This window comes from Heterodontus francisci, chromosome 3, assembly GCF_036365525.1.
Source record: "Heterodontus francisci isolate sHetFra1 chromosome 3, sHetFra1.hap1, whole genome shotgun sequence".
In the NCBI taxonomy this organism is placed as follows: domain Eukaryota; kingdom Metazoa; phylum Chordata; class Chondrichthyes; order Heterodontiformes; family Heterodontidae; genus Heterodontus; species Heterodontus francisci.
In genome coordinates, this window is record NC_090373.1 from 29,870,151 (window position 1) to 29,890,147 (window position 19,997).

Consider the following 19,997-nt stretch of genomic DNA (forward strand, 5'->3'; position numbering starts at 1 on the left):
TAGTCTCTCTCTCTCTCCCGCCCCAGTCTCTCTCTCTCTCCCGCCCCAGTCTCTCTCTCTCTCCCGCCCCAGTCTCTCTCTCTCTCCCGCCCCAGTCTCTCTCTCTCTCTCCCGCCCAGTCTCTCTCTCTCTCCCGCCCCAGTCTCTCTCTCTCTCCCGCCCCAGTCTCTCTCTCTCTCCCGCCCCAGTCTCTCTCTCTCTCCGCCCCAGTCTCTCTCTCTCTCCCGCCCCAGTCTCTCTCTCTCTCCCGCCCCAGTCTCTCTCTCTCTCCCGCCCCAGTCTCTCTCTCTCTCCCGCCCAGTCTCTCTCTCTCTCCCGCCCCAGTCTCTCTCTCTCCCGCCCAGTCTCTCTCTCTCCCGCCCAGTCTCTCTCTCTCCCGCCCCAGTCTCTCTCTCTCCGCCCAGTCTCTCTCTCTCTCTCTCTCCCGCCCCACGCCCAACCGCCATTCTCCATCGCGCCGACTCCCAGCCTCTCTCTCTCTTGGAAAAGTGTTCATGGTGTAGTGGGTAATATATTGGCAAATGCAGTAATAATGGAGGAAAATGTGAAATTGTCCATTTTGGCAGGCAGATTTAAAAAAGCACATTATCTAAATGGTGAGAGATTGCAGAGCTCTGTGATGCAGAGGGAAGTGGCTTGCCATGTGCACGAATTGCATAAAGTTAGTCTGCAGGTACTGCAAGTACTTAGGAAGGCTAATAGAATCTGATCATTTATTGCAGGGGATTGAATGGGCGGCACAGTGGCGCAATGGTTAGCACCGCAGCTATCACAGCTCCAGCGACCCGGGTTCAATTCTGGTACTGCCTGTGTGGAGTTTGCAAGTTCTCCCTGTGTCTGCGTGGGTTTTCTCCGGGTGCTCCGGTTTCCTCCACAAACCAAAGACTTGCAGGTTGGTAGGTAAATTGGCCATTATAAATTGCCCCTAGTATAGGTAGGTGGTAGGGAAATATAGGGACAGGTGGGGATGTGGTAGGGAAATATAGGGACAGGTGGGGATGTGTAGGAATATGGGATTAGACTGGTACAAAAGGTGAAGTCACACTGGATCAGAGGTGAGCTGGCACGATGGATACAGAACTGGCTCAGTCATAGAAGACAGAGGGTATCAGTGGATGGGTGTTTTTCTGAATGGAGGAATGTGACTAGTGGTGTTCCACAGGTATCAGTGCTGGAACCTTTGTTGTTTGTCGTATAGATAAATGATTTGGAGGAAAATGTAGCTGGTCTGATTAGTAAGTTTGCGGACGACACAAAGGTTGGTGGAGTTGCAGATACTGATGAGGATTGTCAGAGGATACAGCGGGATATAGATCGGTTTGGAGACTTGGGCGGAGAAATGGCAGATGGACTTTAATCCGGACAAATGTGAGGTAATGCATTTTGGAAGGTCTAATGCAGGTGGGAAGTATACAGAACCTTACGAGTATGACAAGCAGAGAGATCTGGGCGTACAGGGCCACAGGTCACTGAAAGCCGCAACGCAGGTGGATAAGGTAGTCAAGAAGGCATACGGCATGCTTGCCTTCATCGGTCGGGGCATCGAGTAGAAAAGTAGGCAAGTCATGTTGCAGCTGTACAGAACCTTAGTTAGGCCACACTTAGAATATTGCGTGCAATTCTGGTCGCCACATTACCAGAAGGACGTGGAGGCTTTGGAGATGGTAGAGGAGGTTTACCAGGATGTTGCCTGGTCTGGAGGGCATTAGCTATGAGGAGAGGTTGGAAAAACTCAGATTGTTTTCACTGGAACGACGGAGGTGGAGGGGCGACATGATAGAGGTTTACAAAGTTATGAGCGGCACGGACAGAGTGGATAGTCAGAAGCTTTTTCCCAGGGTGGAAGAGTCAGTTACTGGGGGACATAGGTTTAAGGTGCGAGGGGCAAAGTTTAGAGGGGATGTGCGAGGCAAGTTTTTTTTACACAGAGGGTGGTGAGTGCCTGGAACTTGCTGCCAGGGGAGGTGGTGGAAGCAGATACGATAGTGACGTTTAAGAGACATCTTGACAAATACATGAATAGGATGGGAATAGAGGGATCTGGGCCCCGGAAGTGCAGAAGGTGTTAGTTTAGGCAGGCATCAGGATCGGTGCAGGCATGGAGGGCCGAATGGCCTGTTCCTGTGCTGTGCTGTACTGTTCTTTGTTTGAATAGAGATGGCTGGGCAGGCGATGTGCTGCAGCTGTAGTATGTGGCAGCTGGTGGATGCCGGTGTGATCCACTGTGACCACATCTGCGGCAAGTGTTGGCTGCTTGAGGACCTTCAGCTCAGAGTTGATGAGCTGGAGTCTGAGCTGCGGACACTGCACAAATCAGGGAGGGGGAGAGTTACCTGGACTCTATGTTTCAGGAGACAGTCACACCCCTTAGATTAATTACATCAAATTTGGACTCTGGTCAGGGACAGAAGGCTGTGACTTCAAGTGAGGCAGGTATGGGGATCCAGAATTTAGCTTTGGAGGAGCCTCAGTCAGTGCCCTGATCCAACAGGGTACGAGGTTCTTGCTCCCGGTGTGGACAAGGGCACAGACTGCAGGGAGGATGAGCGAACTGACCACAGCATCGTGGTTCAGAGCGCCATTCAAGTGGGGGGTCAAAAGAGAAGTGCAGTAGTAATAGGGATGGCATAGTTAGGAAATACTCTTCTCTGCAGCAAAGATAGAGAGTCCCGAAGGCAGTGTTGCCTACCTGGTGCCAAGGTTAAGGACATCTCTTCTGGGCTAGAGAGGAACTTGGAGTGGGAGGGAAAGGATCCAGTTGTCTTGGTCCACGTAGGTACCAACGACATAGGTACGAGTAGGAAAGAGGTTCTGCTCAGGGACTATGAGCAGCTCGGAGCTAAATTAAAAATCAGAACCACAAACGTAATAATCTCTGGATTACTACCTGAGCCACATGCAAATTGGCACAGGGTAAATAAGATTTAGAGAGATAAATGCGTGGTAAATAACATTTAGAGAGATAAATGCGTGGCTCAAAGATTGGTGTGGGAGAAATGGGTTCCAATTCATGGGACACTGGGCAAAGAGAGAGCTGTTCCATTGGGATGGGCTTCACTTGAAACGGGCTGGGACCAGAGTCTTCACGAATCATCTAACTAGGGCTGTAGATAAGACTTTAAACTAAACAGTGGGGGGGAGGGTTCAATTGAAGGGAAGTTTAAAAAGTCGATAAGTAAGACAGCAGAGGTGCAGGGTAGTGAATTGGGCATACATTAATCAGAGTGTGACTGGAAGGGATAGAGAATGCAAGCATAAGAGTACAGCAGAAATTAGAACCAATGGTAAAAAGTCAAAGCTTAAGGCTCTTTATCTGAAAGCATGTAGCATTTGTAACAAGATAGATGAGCTGACGGCACAAATAGAAATAAATGAATATGATTTGATAGCTATCACTGAGACGTGGTTGCAGGATGACCAGGACTAGAAACTCAATGTTCAAGGATATTCGACGTTCCGGAAGAATAGGCAGAAAGAAAAAGGAGGTGGGTAGTTTTGTTAATAAAGGAAGGGATCAGTGCAGTCGTGAGTAATGACATAGGTGTAATAGATTGTGATGTAGAATCAGTTTGTGTGGAAATAAGGAATAGCAAGGGAAAGAAATCACAGGTGGGAGTGGTCTATAGGTCCCCAAAGAGTTGCCTCTCTGTAGGACAAAGAATTAATCAGGGAATAATGGAGGCGTGTAAGAAGGGCACTGCAATTATCATGAGCGATTTTAATCTGCATATAGACTGGACAAATCAAATTGGTAACATTGAAGACGAATTTGCAGAGTGCATCAAGGATTGTTTCTTACAACAATACGTTGCAGAACCTACCAAGGCTATTTTAGATTTGGTAATGTGTAATGAGGTAGGATTAATAAGAGATCTCATAGTTCAGGATCCTCTAGGGGGAAGCGATCATAACATGGTAGAATTCAGTTTGAGGGTGAGCAACTTGGGTCTCAAACCAGTGTCTTCAACTTAAACAAGGGAAATTACAGAGGTATGAAGAAACAGTTGTCTAAAGCAGGCTGGGAAAATAGACTACAGGCAAAGTCAGTAGAGGGACAGTGGCAGAATTTTAAACAGATATTTCATAACACTCAGCAAACATTTATTCCGGTCAGAAGGAAGGACTCGATGAGAACAACCAACCACCCGTGGATAACAAAGGAAGTTAAGGAGAATATCAAATCAAAAACAAAGGCGTACAACGTGGCGAAAGCTAGTGGTAGGCCAGAGGATTGGGAATATTTTTAGAAACCAGCAGATGACTAAAAAACTAATAAAGAGGGAGAAAATTGATTATGAGAGCAAATTGTCAAGAAATATAAAAACAGTAAGAGCTTCTAGGGGTACTTAAAAGGAAGAGAATAGCTAAAGTAAGTGTGGGACTCTCAGAGTATGAGACTGGGGAATTAATAACAGGGAAATGGCAGATAATTTAAACCAATATTTTTTTCATCGGTCTTCATGGTGGAGGACACTATAAACATCCCAACAATAATAGATGAGCAAGGTGTAAATGGGAGGGAGGAACTTGTAACAATCTCTATCATGAGGGAAAAGGTGCTGGACAAATTGATGGGACTAAAGGCAGACAAGTCGCCAGGACCTGATGGCCTGCATCCAAGAGTTTTAAAAGAAGTGGCTGCAGAGATAGTGGAGGCATTGGTCATAATATTCCAAAACTCACTGGATTCTGGTAGGGTATCAGTGGATTGGAAAACCTCTAATGTATCGCCCCTATTCAAGAAAAGAGGGAGACAGAAAACAGGAAACTATAGACCAGTTAGCTTAACATCTGTCATTGGGAAAATGCTAGAGTCCATTATTAAGGAAGAAATAGAAGGACATTTAGAAAAACATAATGCAATCAAACAGAGTCAACATGGTTTTATGAAAGGGAAATCATGTTTGACAAATTTGTTAGAGTTCTTTGAGGATATAACAAGCAGAGAGGATAAAGGGGAACCAGTAGATGTAGTGTATTTGGATTTTCAGAAGGCGTTCGATAAGGTGCCACATAAAAGGTTATTGCACTAAATAAGAACTCGGTATTGGAAGCAATGTACTGGCATGGATTGAGGATTGGCTAACACACAGAAGACAGAGAGTCGGGATTAATACGTCTTTTTCAGGTTGGAAAGCCGTCACTAGTGGGGTGCCACAAGGATCAGTCCCAGGGCCTCACTATTTACTATCGATATTGATGACTTGGAGGAAGGGACAGAGTGTAGTGTATCTAAATTTGCTGACGATACAAAAATAGGTGGGAAGGCATGTTGTGATGAGGATAAGGAATCTGCAAAGGGATTATAGATAGGTTAAGTGAGTGGGCAAAAACTTGGCAGATGGAGTTCAAATGTGGGAACGTGTAGGGTCATCCACTTTGGTAGGAAAAATAAAAAGGCAGATTATTTAGAAGGAGAAAGACTGCAAAATACTGCAGCACAGAGGGATCTGGGTGTTCTTGTACATGAAACACAAAAAGTTAGCATGCAGGTGCAGCAAGTAATTAGGAAGGCAAATGGAATTTTGGCCTTTATTGTTAGGTGATTAGAGATTAAAACTAGGGAAGTCTTCTTACAACTGCACAGGGTGTTAATGAGGCCACACCTAGAGTACTCCATACAGATTTGGCCCCCATATTTAAGGAAGGATCGTATCCATTGTCTCTCGAGATAAGGAGGCCCAAAAGAAGAAGAAGAAGAAGAAGATATACCAGCATTGGAGGCAGTTCAGAAAAGATTCACTAGGCTGATTCCTGGGATGAAGTAGTTGTCTGATCGAGAACGGCTAAATAGGTTAGGCCTTTACTCATTGGAGTTTAGCAGAATGAGAGGTGATCTTATTGAAACATATCAGATTCTAAGGGAGCTTGTCAGGGTAGATGTTGAGAATATGTTTCCACTGGTGGGGGAATCTCGAATTAGGGACATAGTTACAGAATAAGGGATCGCACATTTAAAACTGAGATGCGAAGCAATTTCTTCTCTCAGAGGGTGGTGAATCTCTGGAATTCTCTACCTCAGAGAGTTGTGGAGGCTAGATCACTAAATGTATTTAAGGAGGAGGTAGACAGATTTTTGAAATCTCGGCGAGTAAAGGGTTATGCGGAGCAGGCCCGAAAAAAAGAGTTGAGGCCTGGGACAAATCAGCCATGATCTTATTGATTGGCGGGGCAGGCTTGAGGGGCTGAATGGCCTACTCCTGCTCCTATTTGTTATGTTCTTATGTTATTTCCCCTGAACCAGATCCAGCTATGCCTCCTTTCTTATTGGGCCCGAAACATACAGATCAAGAAAATTCTCCTGAACACACTTCAGAAACTTTTCTCGTTCTTTGCCCTTTAGACTATTACTATCCCAGTCTATTAGGATAACTGAAGTCCCCCATCATCACTACTCTATAGTTTTTGCACCTCTCTAATTTCTTTGCAAATTTGCTCCTCTACATCTTCCAACTAATTGGTGGCCTACATGACACACCCAGTAGTGTAACGGTAGCTCTATTTTTACTTAACTCTTACAGATTCAGTCCCTGACCCCTCCAGAATATATTCACTCTCCAGCACTGTAATATTCTTCTCAATTATTACAGCCACCCCTCCTCCTTTCTTTCCTTTCTCATCTTTCCTGAACACCTTATATCCAAGAATATTTTGTACCAGGAATATTTAGTACCCAGTCCTGTCCCTTTTTCTGAGCCTGGTCTCTGTTATCACCGCATCATATTCCCATGTGGCTATTTGTGCCTGCAGCTCTCCAACCTTATTTACCAGCTGGCATGTATTTGCATACATGCAGTGAGTACCTAATTTTGACCTTATTTCATTACCTCTTAGACTGACACCACCTAATATCTTATTATTTCTTACTCTAGTGCTATCTGCTTCTCCCAATCTTATGTTCACCTTGTTCATCCTTCCTAATGCTCCATTCTGGTTCCCAACCCCTTGCCAAGTTAGTTTAAACCCTGCCCAACAGCACTAGCAAACTGACCCACAAAGACATTGATCCCGTTCCTGTTGAGGTGCAACCCATCTGGCCTGTATACGTCCCACCTCCCTCAGAATTAGCCCCAATGTCCCAAGAATCTAAAGCCCTCTCTTTTGACCCACCTCTGCAGCCATGAATTTATCTCCTCTATCCTCCAATTTCTATAGTAGCGCATGGCACTGATAGTAATCCGGAGATGACTATATTTGAGGTCCCGCTTGTTAGTCTCTTTCCTAGCTCCTTGAAATCTGCCTCATCTCTCTTTCTACCTATATCATTAATACCAATATGGACCAGGAGCTCTGGCTACTCACCCTTCCCCCTCAGAGTGCTCTTATTTAAGAGAACTCACTCTCACTGGTACCATCATAATTGCACTGGCCACGTTTTAACACATCAGAACTTAGCTTTCCAGAGTATGACAATGTTAACAAGGCTATTTTTGGGGATACTGAAATCATGGATCTCCTTTTCTTCCTCAGTTCCATTAAAAATTAGTTTTAGACATAATGCTTGGGGCTTGAAGGCAACTTAAGATAAAAACAAAAGGAAGGAGTGCCTTCATTAATTTTGCTGAAAACAAAGCTTCAACTCAAATAACCAATTCCTCTGATAATCAGTGTTTTTTTTAAAAATCTATTTCAGAAGACTTAGATTTACATGCCAACTAATCACCTGTTAGAAATATCACAAAAAACATCAGCTATAACAAATTACTTTAAAATGCGATGGCAGTTTTGCACACAGCCAGATTCAATATAAAGAAAGTAGATGGATGATTATTGCTGTTGAGGGATGAATGTTGGTCAGCGCCCCAGGAGAATTCCATAATTTTCAATAAATATACATTCCCCTGAGGAATAAAAACTCCACTGGAAAAGGGCCCATCCATGGCTAACTAAAGCAGTTAAGGATAGTATTAGATTAAAAGAGCTTATAATTTTGCCAAAAAGAGAAACAAGCCTAAGGATTGGGAGGGTTTTAAAAATCAGCAAAGGATGACCAAAAAAAAACTGATTAAGAGGGAGAAAAGAGAGAGTAAAGTAGCAAGAAATATAAAAACAGATTGTAAGCACTTTTACAAGTATGTAAAAAGGAAGTGATTAGCAAAATTAAACATGGGTCCCTTAAAGGCAGAGACAGTAGAAATTTTAAGGGGAAAATAGGGAAGTAGCAGTGACAGTAAACAAATATTTTGTGCTTGTATTCAAAGCAGAAGACACAAAGAATTGTGGGGAACCAAGAGTCTAATGAGAGGGAGGAACTTAAAGTAATTAACATTCATAAAGAAAAAGTACTGTAGAAATTAATGGGACTAAACGTTAACAAATCCTTTGAACCGGATGGCTTACACTCCAGCTTTTTAAAAGAGGTAGCTGCAGAGATAATTTCTTAGAGGGCTTGACAAGATAGATGCTGAACTGCTGTTTCCTCTGGTTCGAGAGTCTAAAACAGGGGTGAGAATTGCAGGGTAAGGGATTGGTCATTTAGGACTGAGATGGAGAGAAACTTCTTCACCCAAAGGGTTGTGAATCTTTGGAATTCTATACCCCACAGGGCTGTGGATGCTGAGTCAGAGTATGTTCAAGGCAGAGAGAGATATATTTTGGGGCACTAACGGGAATGAAGGGGCATGAAGACAACATGGGAAAGTGGAAAGGTCGATGGTCAGCCATGATGGTACTAAATGGCGGAGCAGGCTCAAGGGGCCGTAAGGCCAACAGCAGCTTCTATTTCCTATGTTGTTAAAATGTCATGGGAATGACACTGTAGGAGTTCCTCAGGGCAGTGTCCCAGGCCCAACCACCTTCAGTTGCTTCAGCAATAATCTTTCCTCCATCAGAAGGTCAAACGTGAGGATGTTTGATGATTGCACAGTGTTCAGCACCACTTCCAACTGCTCAGATCATGAAGTAGTCTGTTCTCACACGCAGCAAGGCCTGGACAACATTCAGGCTTCAGCTTATCACAAGATCATAAACAAGGGCAGGAGTAGGCCATTCAGCCCCTCGGGCCCGCTCCCCCATTCATGGCTAATCTCCAATTTCCTGCCTGCCTCCCATAACCCTTGTACAGTTATAGCAAAACTTCCCTACTTTCATTCTCCAACCCCCTTGCAATAAATGCCAACATTCCACGTGCCTTCTTAATTACTTGCTGCGACTGTATGCTGACATTTTGTGATTCATTTACAAGGACAACCAGATCCCTCTGTACCGCTGCATTCTGCAGTCTTTCTCTATTTAAATAATATTCAACTTTTCTATTCTTCCCCCTAAAGTGGAGAACCTCACACTTTCCCACATTATAAGCCATCTGCCAAATTTTTGCCCACTCACTTAAACTACCTAAATCTCTTTGGAGACACTGTATCCGTCTCATAACTTGATTTCCTTCCTATCTTTACATCGTCAGCAAATTTGGCAACAATATACTTGGTCCCTTCATCCAAGTCATTAACAAAGAGATTGTAAATAGTTGAGGCCCAAGCACTGATCCCAATGGCACTCCACTAATTCCAGTTTGTCAACCTGAAAATGCACCATTTATCCTGACACTCTGCTTCCTGTTAGCTAGCCAATCCACTATCCATGCGAACATATTACCCGCAACACCATGAGCTCTTATCTTGTGTAGTAACCTTTTATGTGGCACTTTATCGAATATCTTTTTGAAATCTAAATACACTGGGCTGAATCTTCTGTGGCCACCACCGATGTTGGCAGCGGGCTTAAAAAACAGCAGCCCACATCACAGATCCGCCACAATTTTCCGTGTGGGGGAGAACAAAATCCAGTTCACGACCTCTACTGGTTCCCCTTTATTCACTCTGCGTGTTACATCCTCAAGGAACTCTAATAAATTTGTCAAATACAATTTACCTTTCATAAAACCATGTTGACTCTGCTTGATTGCATTATGATTTTCTAAACGTCCTGTTACTACTTTCTTAATAATGGGTTCTAGCATTTTCCGAAATGACAGATGTAGGCTATCTGGCCTATAGGTCCTGCTTTCTGCCTCCCTCCTTTCTCGAATAGAGGTGTAACATTTGCAGTTTTCCAATCCAATGGGACCTTTCCAGAAACTATGGAATTTTGTAAAATTACAACCCATGCATCCATCATCTCTGCAGTCATTTAAGACCCTAGGATGCAGGCCATCAGGTCCAGGGGATTTGTCAGCCTTTAGTCCCATTAGTTGTCCTAGTACATTTTCTCTAGTAATAGCAATTGTTTTAAGTTCCTCCCTCCCTTTTGTCTCTTGACTTTCAACTATTCTTGGGATGCTTTTTGTGTCTTCTGCTGTGAAGACAAATACAAAATAGTGGTTCATTTTGCCATTTCCTTGCTTCCCATTATGAATTCCCCAGTCTTATCCTCCAAGGGACCAATGCTCACTTTAGCTACTCTCTTCCTTTTTTTTTTATAGATATATATTCGTAGAAGCTCTTCCTGTCTGTTTTTATATTTCTTGCTAGTTTACTCTCATACTCTAATTTCTCCCATTTTTTTTTTGAAGTCATCCTCTGCTGGTTTCTAAAGGTTTTCCAATCTTCTGGCCTACCACTAATCTTTGCAGAATTGTATTTCATTTTCAATTTGATAACCATTCTTAATTTCCTTAGCCACCTATGGTGCACCCTTCTCGTAGAGTTTCTTTCTCAATGAAATATATTTTTGTTAAGAGTTAAGGAATATCTCCTTAAATGTCTGCCACTGCTTATCTACCATCTTATCTTTTAACTTATTTTCCCAGTTCACTGTAGCCAACTCTGTCTTCATACTAAAAGAAAAGCAAAATACTGCAGATGCTGGAAATCTGAAATAAAAACAAAAAGTGCTGAAAATACTCAGCGGGTCTGGCAGCATCTGTGGAGAGAGAAGCAGAGTTACTGTTTCAGGTCAGTGACCTTTCATCTTTGCCAGTTCTGATGAAAGGTCACTGACCTGAAACGTTAACTCTGCTTCTCTCCCCACAGATGCTGCCAGGCCTGCTGAGTATTTCCAACACTCTGTTTTTATTTCTGTCTTCATACTCATGCCTTGATTTACATTTAAGACACTAGTTTCAGACCCAAGTGTCTGACCCTCAAACTGAATGTGAAATTCTATCATTTTTTAATCATGCTTGCCTAGAGGATCCTTTACTATGAGGTCATTAATTAATCATGTCTCATTACACACTACCAGGTCTAAAATAGCCTACTCCCTCTTTGGTTCCAGAACGTATTGTTCAAACAAACTGCCCTGAATACACTCTGCAAACTCATCGTCCAGGCTACCTTTGCCAATTTGATTAGTCCAATCTATAAGATGATTAAAACGCCCAAAATTATTGCAGCACCTTTCCTACAAGAACCAATTATTTCTTGATTGATACTGTCCTACAGTGAAGCTACTGTTAAGGGGCCTATAAAATACTCCCAGTGACTCCTTTCCTTTGCTATTTATCTCCACCCAAACTGATTCTACATCTTAATCTTCCGAGCCAAGATCATATCCCACTACCGTACTGACCTTATCTTTTATTAACAGAGATACCCCACCTCCTTTATCCTTCCGAAATGTCAAATATCCTTGAGTATTCAGTTCCCAGCCATGGTCACTTTGCAACCATGTCTCTGCAATGGCTATCATACTCATTTATTTCTATTTGTGCTATCAATTCATCCATCTTGTTACGAATGCTGCATGCATTTGGATAAAGAGCCTTTAGTTGTGTCTTTTTACCATTTTTCCCTACTCTGGTGCACTCTTATGTTTGTATGCTCTGTCTCTTCCTGTCACACTCTGGTTATTATTACCCATATCGCTACCCTGCACTATGGCCTTGTCCTTTCTTGCTAACGTTCTAAATTTCTCGTCACCTGTACCTTCAACACAGACTACAGTGGTCCAAGAAGGTGGTCCACTGCCACCTTCTCAAGGGCAATTAAGGATGGGAAATAAATGCTGGTCTTGCCAGCGATGTCCACGTCTCAACAAATAAAAAAAATGTTAACATACAGGATTAACAGTGCTTTTCCACCTACTGGAGAGGTCAGGGCTAGACAGTGAGCAATATGCAGTATAACCTACAGGGAAAAATGGGTACATGGTTAGCCCTAAGGCACACTATTTCCCATTCACAATATGTACAAGATCAAGTCTCAGTTCACAAGAGTGCTTTGTGTGTTGGAAACAAGTCATTAGTGTTGGGACATTGAATTATTATAGTATATTCAGGAAGTCCCTATAGCAGTCAGCAGGGAAAAGAGAATGGAAAAGAATACTTGAGTACAGAATACTTGCCGAGGCGGCACAGTGGCGCAGTGATTAGCACCGCAGCCTCACAGCTCCAGCGACCCGGGTTCAATTCTGGGTACTGCCTGTGTGGACTTTGCAAGTTCTCCCTGTGTCTGCGTGGGTTTCCTCCGGGTGCTCCGGTTTCCTCCCACATGCCAAAGACTTGCGGGTTGACAGGTAAATTGGCCATTACAAATTGTCCCTAGTATAGGTGGGGATGTGGTAGGAATATGGAATTAGTGTAGAATTAGTATATAAATGGGTGGTTGATGGTCGGCACAGACTCGGTGGGCCGAAGGGCCTGTTTCAGTGCTGTATCTCTAAACTAAACTAAACTTTTTAGCCACCACACTGAACATAGAGAAAAAGATAGGAAAAAGCCATGGGATCCACCAATAATGCCCAATCCAGACAACCGCAGCCACACACACTAATGCAAACCCTAACCATGCAATCTCCTAGGAAAGCAAAAACAGAGGAAACTATATTAGAGACATACCCCTCCTATTCCCTAAGCAAACAAGTAAACTGCAGTCCCCACAGATTTTCACAATCCCAACTTCTTACTCCCTAAACTTGTGAAATTCCCCATTAAAGGGCAGCCACAAAACCTCATCCACCATATGCTTAGGTAATTTATTCTATTAGGCAATATCTCTCTGCGAAAGAAAATACTCTCTCACATCTAAAATAATTCTATGCCTATGAATTTTGTAGGAATGTCCTCTAATTCTATCACCTTTTTGCATCTCAAGTAACAAATGCAAACTGACTGAATCCAATCTCTTCAGCATTTTAAAAAAAACGCTTGTATCTCCTTTAAACTTTCATTTCTTGAAAGTAAATAGTTCTAACACAGGCAACCTATCATGACTAAGAGCCTTTAGGCTAGGCATCATTCAGGTCACCCTGTTTTGCAGGAGGCTATCACTGGCAAACAAGACCATAAGAAAAGTCAAGGACAAGCCACCAAATTGGTTTAAAGACTAATCTTTCCAGAGCACTGGCTCTTAGATTTTAATATCCAACTCCATTTTGAACACAATGTTTCTGTCTCTACTACCCCAACTGGCACAGTAATCCAAATACTTACTAATTTCACTCATGCGCCTTTTTTGGAATGAGGTGGTAACCTACATAATACCCCCATTCACAAAGAAGTTTAAACGGAGAAACTGTAGCCTGGTGATTCTAATATTGTGTGCAAACTCTTAGAACCAACAACTTGAGATTTAATTAGTAAACATTTAGACATTTTTGAGTTGATGAAGCAGAGATTTGTTCAAATGCTAAATAATATAGAAAAACCAGAAAGGAGAAGCCCATGCCTGATTCAATATCTTAAGCTTGGTTTGGAAATGAGAATTGTTAAGAGATAAACATTAGATACACCCATTACGATGAAGTAGACCAATTAAGTACCTGATCAATGATGGAATCCAAGGTACTAAGTAGTAGGTATCCTCGACCCCGAACTAGGTATTCTCCCAATGCAACCATGTGACTTTCTTCTTCCTCTTCTTTGCCCTCCAACCTCTGAGCCACAGCATTGCAAAGTTGGTGCACATCTGTCAGAAATTCCCGCGCCAACGTGTTACAGGCACTGCTCATGTCTGAGCTGAGGAAAGAAGAAAAAGCTGTTCAAAACATTACATCACAATCTCTTGTTGCAACTCTGATTACTTGCTGCTGTATTTGAAAGGTTTGCCTCCTATAGTAATTACAAAAGTTTACAGCTTTTAACAGAACCAACAGAACAGATGACGATTGATAAGTCTGCCTTTCAAGCACCCTCTGTCAAAATAAATTAAATTTTACAGTCCAGGTCACTTAAAAATTTCAGAAATTACATACAAAAAGTGAGCTGGAACTCATCCCGGTTTTCACCTAACAACCATACAAGAAACTAATTTCAGACAATAAAGGATTATCAGAGTTAAACACCTCATCCTTCACATTGTTCAGACATCTTGCTTCACTGTTGATATCTGCAGTTTTAAGATCCCACACTGATATTGTAAGTTTTTATTTGGAGCCAATTATTAAAATTCTCCACCCTAAACCACAAAGATATGAACAGAAAAAAGTTAAGCTCCAGGCTCAGAAATGTTAAAATCACATGGCATCATGTGATATCACATGGACAATCTCCATCGCAAAAAAGCATCGCTTATTCCAGCATAACAGACATACTGTTTCATCCATGCTTTATAATTCATTTAGTAAGAAGTAATAAAAATAAACTATGCCTTCTCTACAATGTTCTATACTGGAACATGACTGTGACTAAGTATTGTCAGCAAGTCTGTTCTACTTTATATTATATACCATTAATCAACAGCAGCATTGGGTATATTTAAAATATTGGCACCAATACACCATAAAAATGAAACACACTTACACACTTTGATGTATGAATACCCCTTTTCTGCAATAACTCTAAAGACATCATTCTCTCAAAGTGCTCTCACACACAGACTTGGAAGTAAATGTAAATCACCTCATGTTAATGAGCTCAAAGCACCCTCTCCAGACACAGATCAGGTTAAGGACAAAATCATTGATTATGCTACTAGTTGTTTTGACAGTTCTCCCTATTAACACAGTATTTCATACACATCGCTGCGCTTTACACTACATCATACGATAGGTAACGTTGACAAGCAAGGGTATAGACTCTGGTGTCAAAAAAAAATAAATTTGTTTGTGTTTTTGAATGCTTTCTTGAAAACAGCCACAGTCCACGACTGCAATTTGGGGAAAGGCCACTGTGTAAGGTCCCCCCCACCAAGCTGAACTGAGGGGTTGGATCCATGGAAAACCCATCGAGCTGTGTCCAGAAAATATTTGTTTCCTGTAAAATGTACATGGCATAAAAAATGAAATGGAAGGGTTATGAGGCAACTCACTCCTGTATTGAAGGAAACTGATCTCCTTTGCACTCTTTGTATTTTTTGACTTGGTGCTGTTTGGAACTGTTTTGCAATGTACTTTTTACAGATGAATAAAGTATATTTTGGAAATAAAAGCAATTTGGAGGGCTTCCAATATACAGACAACCAGTTGACATATTAAGCATTTCAGAACATGTACAAGCTAGGCTGACCAATTGAATACAGTCTCTACATATTGCCAATAGCTAAAAGCAATACAGTGAACCATACCACTTTCTGTGTAGGTCTAGGATATGGCACATGGTGCATTCAGAACAATTTGTTTGCATATAAAATTCTAGTCATATGTCTTCCACACTGTAGCCAACTCAATTATCTTCATTCAATTAGCATTGCTATCGTGGTTAATTGAAAATGAATAAGCAGTTCCTCACAACCGTGCTAATCAGCTTCGGGCAGGTGCCACTAATGGCACAGTAGGTCAACAATTCAATTCTGTAGCAATGCAATCATCCACTCTACCCACATTCAACTGTCACTCTTCTCTTAAAGATGCAGATTCATGCTGTGATATGCTTCACAGGCACCTCATCACAATGGCATTCATCATGTGTGATCCCAAAAGAGTGAGCTATCGACAGGCTTTGTGGGGGCACCACAACTGTCACTCATCCCACCTTCATCTGACATCTGTGGAAATGTGAGTTCACACTACCCACGTGCCTCATAGTGTGCTCATCCCACAAACAATGAGTTAAAACAGCTTTCAGGTTCTACTGAACAGGTATGCTTTATGAAGCAGGCCGAAGGCAAAGATTGAGGGGGTCGAAGGAATGGGCAGGTCACTCATCCATGTCTTGAGGGACTGGGATTGGGTTGTTTGGTCATTGTTTATACTAATAAAGTGATAAACACATAAGAAATAAGAGCAGGAGTTGATCATACGGCTCATCTAGCCTGCTCCACCACTCAATACAACCACGGCTGAGCTTCTGCCTCGACTCCACTTTCCTGTCTGCTCCCCATATCCCGAGATTCCCTGAGCCACCAAGATCTGTCTATCGCAGCCTTAAATATACTCAACAATGGAGCATCCACGACCCACTGGGGTAGGGAATTCCAAAGATTCATAACCCTCTGAGTGAAGAAGTTTCTCTTCATCTTAGTTCTAAACGCTCAACCCCTTATCCTGAGACCATGCCCCATGTTCCAGACTCCCCAGTCACAAGAAACAACCTCTCCATGTCTAGCCTGTCAAGCTCCTTTAGAATCTTGTATGTTTCAAAGAGATCACCACTCATTCTTCTAAATTCCAATGAGTATAGGCCCAATATAATCAGCCTCTCATCATCGGGGCAACCCTCATCCCAGGAACCAATTTAGTGAACCTTTGCTGGACTGCCTACAATGCAAGTATATCCTTCCTTAAATATGGAAATCAAAACTGCACAGTACTCCAGGTGTGGTCTCCTCAAAACCCTGTACAACTGTAGCATCATTTCCTTATTCTTGTACTGCAATCCCCTTGCAATGAAGGCGAACATGCCATTTACCTTCCTAATGGCTTGCTATATCTGCATACTGACTGTGTTCCTTGTCTGAGTACAGCCAAGTCTCTCTAACAGCATTTAAAGTTTCACACCTTTTAAAAATATTCTCCTTTTCTGTTCATACTACTAAAGTGAATAACCTCACACTTCCCCACATTAGACTTCATCGACCACCTTGTTGTCCATTCACTTAATCTGTCTATATCTCTTTGCAGCCTGTGTCCTCCTCATAGCTTACATTCTACCTAACTTTGTATCGTCACCAAACTTACTCTGCTTATATATTACTCTCTGTCTCTTCAGCTAAGTCATTAATAGAGATTATAAATAGCTGAGGCCCCAGCACTGACCCATGCGGCACTTTACTAGTTACAGCCTGCCAACTTGAAAATGCCATGTTTATCCCTACTCTCTGCTTCATGTCCATTAACTAATCCTCCATCCATACTAATATATTACCACCAACTCTATGCACCCTTATCTTGCATATTAACCTTTTGTGTGACACCTAATCGAATGCCATTTGGAAATCCAAGTATACAACATCAACTGGTTCCTCTTTATCTACCCTACTAGTCACATCATCACAAAAACTCGAATGAACTGGTCAAATACGATTTACTTTTCATACAACCATTATGACATTGTCTGCTCAAAGATTTTCTAAATGCACTGTTAAGACTTCCTTCATAATAGATTCCAGTATTTTCCCGACTAATGATATCAGGCTAACTGGCCTGCAGTTGCCTGTTTTCTGTCTCCTTCCTTTTTTGAATAGTGATGTTACATTTGCTAACTTCTTATCTGCTGGGACCATTTTAGAATCTAGAGAATTTTGGGAAATCATAACCAGTGCATCCACTATCTCTGCAGCTGCCTCTTTTAGAATCCATGGATGTAGGGCATCAGGTCCTGGGCATCTTTTGGCTTTTAGTCCCTTAGGTTTCTCAAATATCCTTTCTCTGCTGATATTAATTACCTCAAGGTCCTCACCTTTACTAGCACCTTGGTTACCCTCTATTTCTTGTATGTAATTCATGTCGTCTTCTGTGAAGACAGAAACAAAATACTTGTTCAACATCTCTGCCATTTCCTAATTCCTCATGATAATTTCTCCTGTCTCTGCCTCTAAGGGACCAACACTTATTTTAGTTGCTACTTTTTTAAAAATTCATTCAAGGGAAGTGGGCGTCGCTGGCCAGGCCAGCATTTATTGCCCATCCCCAATTGCCCTTGAGAAGGTGGTGGTGGGCTGCCTTCTTGAACTGCTGCAGTCCATGTCAGGTAGGTACACCCACAGTGCTGTTCGGAAGGGAGTTCCAGGATTTTGACCCAGCAACAGTGGAGGAATGGAGCTATAGTTCCAAGTCAGGATGATGTGTGACTTGGAGGGGAACTTGCAGGTGGTGGTGTTCCCATGCATTTGCTACCTTTGTCCTTCTAGCTGTTAGAGTTCACGGGTTTGGAAGGTGTTGTCTAAGGAGCCTTGGTGTGCTGCTACAGTGTATCTGGTAGATGGTACACACTGCTGCCACTATGCGGTGGTGGGAGTGAATGTTTGTGGATGGGGTGCCAATCAAGTGGGCTGCTTTGTCCTGGATGATGTTGAGCTTCTTGAGTGTTGTTAGAGCTGCACCCATCCAGGTAGGTGGAGAGTATTCCACACACTCCTGACTTGTGCCTTGGAGATGGTGAACAAGCTTTGGTCCTAGCCTCTGAACTGCTCTTGTAGCCATGGTATTTATATGGCTACTCCAGTTCAGTTTCTGGTCAATGGTAACCCCTAGGATGTTGATAATGGGGGATTCAGTGATTGCAATGTCATTGAATGTCATGGGGAGATGGTTAGATTCTCTCTTGTTGGAGATGGTCATTGCCTCGCACTTGTGTGGCATGAAAGCTACTTGCCATTTATCAGACCAAGTCTGGATATTGTCCAGGTCTTGCTGCATTTCTACACGGACTGATTCAGTATCTGAGGAGACACGACTGGTGCTGAACATTGTGCAATCAGTGAATATCCCCACTTCTGACCTGATGATTGAAAGAAGGTCATTGATGAAGCAGCCGAAGATGGTTGGGCCTAGGACACTATCCTGAGGAACTCCTGCAGTGATGTCCAGGAGCTGAGATGATTGACCTCCAACAACCACAACTCCGACCAGCAGAGGGCTTTCCCTGATTCCCATTGACTCCAGTTTCACTGGGACTCATTAGGATGCCATACTCTGTCAAATGCTGCATTGATGTCAAGGGCAGTCACTCTCACTTCACCTCTTCAGTTCAGCTCTTTTGTCCATGTTTGAACCAAGGCCATAACGAGGTCAGGAGCTGAGTTGTCCTGGTGGAACCCAAACTGAGCGTCATTGAGCAGGTTATTGCTAAGCAAATGCCGCTTGATAGCGCTGTCGATGACACCTTCCCATCACTTTAGTTTTAGTTTAGTTTAGAGATACAGCACTGAAACAGGCCCTTCGGCCCACCGAGTCTGTGCCGACCATCAACCACCCATTTATACTAATCCTACACTAATCCCATATTCCTACCACATCCCCACCTGTCCCTATATTTCCCTACCACCTACCTATACTAGGGGCAATTTATAATGGCCAATTTACCTACCAACCTGCAAGTCTTTAGGCTGTGGGAGGAAACCGGAGCACCCGGAGAAAACCCACGCAGACACAGGGAGAACTTGCAAACTCCACACAGGCAGTACCCAGAATTGAACCCGGGTCGCTGGAGCTGTGAGGCTGCGGTGCTAACCAGTGCGCCGCCCATCTTCACTGATGATCGAGAGAAGACTGATGGGGCAGTAATTGGCCACATTGGACTTGTCCTGCCCTTGTGTGTACAGGACATACCTGGGCAATTTTCCAGTGTTGCAACTGCACTGGAACAGCTTGGCTAGGGGCACGGCAAGTTCTGGAGCACAGGTTTTCAGTACTATTGCTGGAATATTGTCAGGGCCCATAGCCTTTGCAGTATCCAGTGCCTTCAGTCGTTCCTTGATATCACGCACAGTGAATCGAATCGGCTGAAGACTGGCATCTGTGATGCTGGGGACTCCAGGAGGAAGCCGAGATGGATCATCCACTAGGCATGTCTGGTTGAAGATTGTTGCAAATGCTTCAGCCTTATCTTTCACACTGATGTGCTGGGCTCCCCCATCATTAAGGATGGGGATATTTGTGGAGCCACCTCCTCCTGTTTAATTGTCCATCACCATTCATGGCTGAATGTGGCAATACTGCAGAGCTTAGATCTGATCCGTTGG

The 19,997-nt window shown here is 43.0% G+C and overlaps 1 protein-coding gene across 1 annotated transcript in view; it reads right to left on the reverse strand.

Annotated features, from left to right (window-relative positions):
- Positions 1-19,997, reverse strand: part of lyst (lysosomal trafficking regulator) — a 419,684-nt gene that overhangs the window by 296,169 nt on the left and 103,518 nt on the right. The window contains 1 exon segment of the mRNA XM_068020720.1: positions 13,699-13,894. Within this exon segment, the coding sequence (XP_067876821.1) occupies positions 13,699-13,894 (196 nt within the window).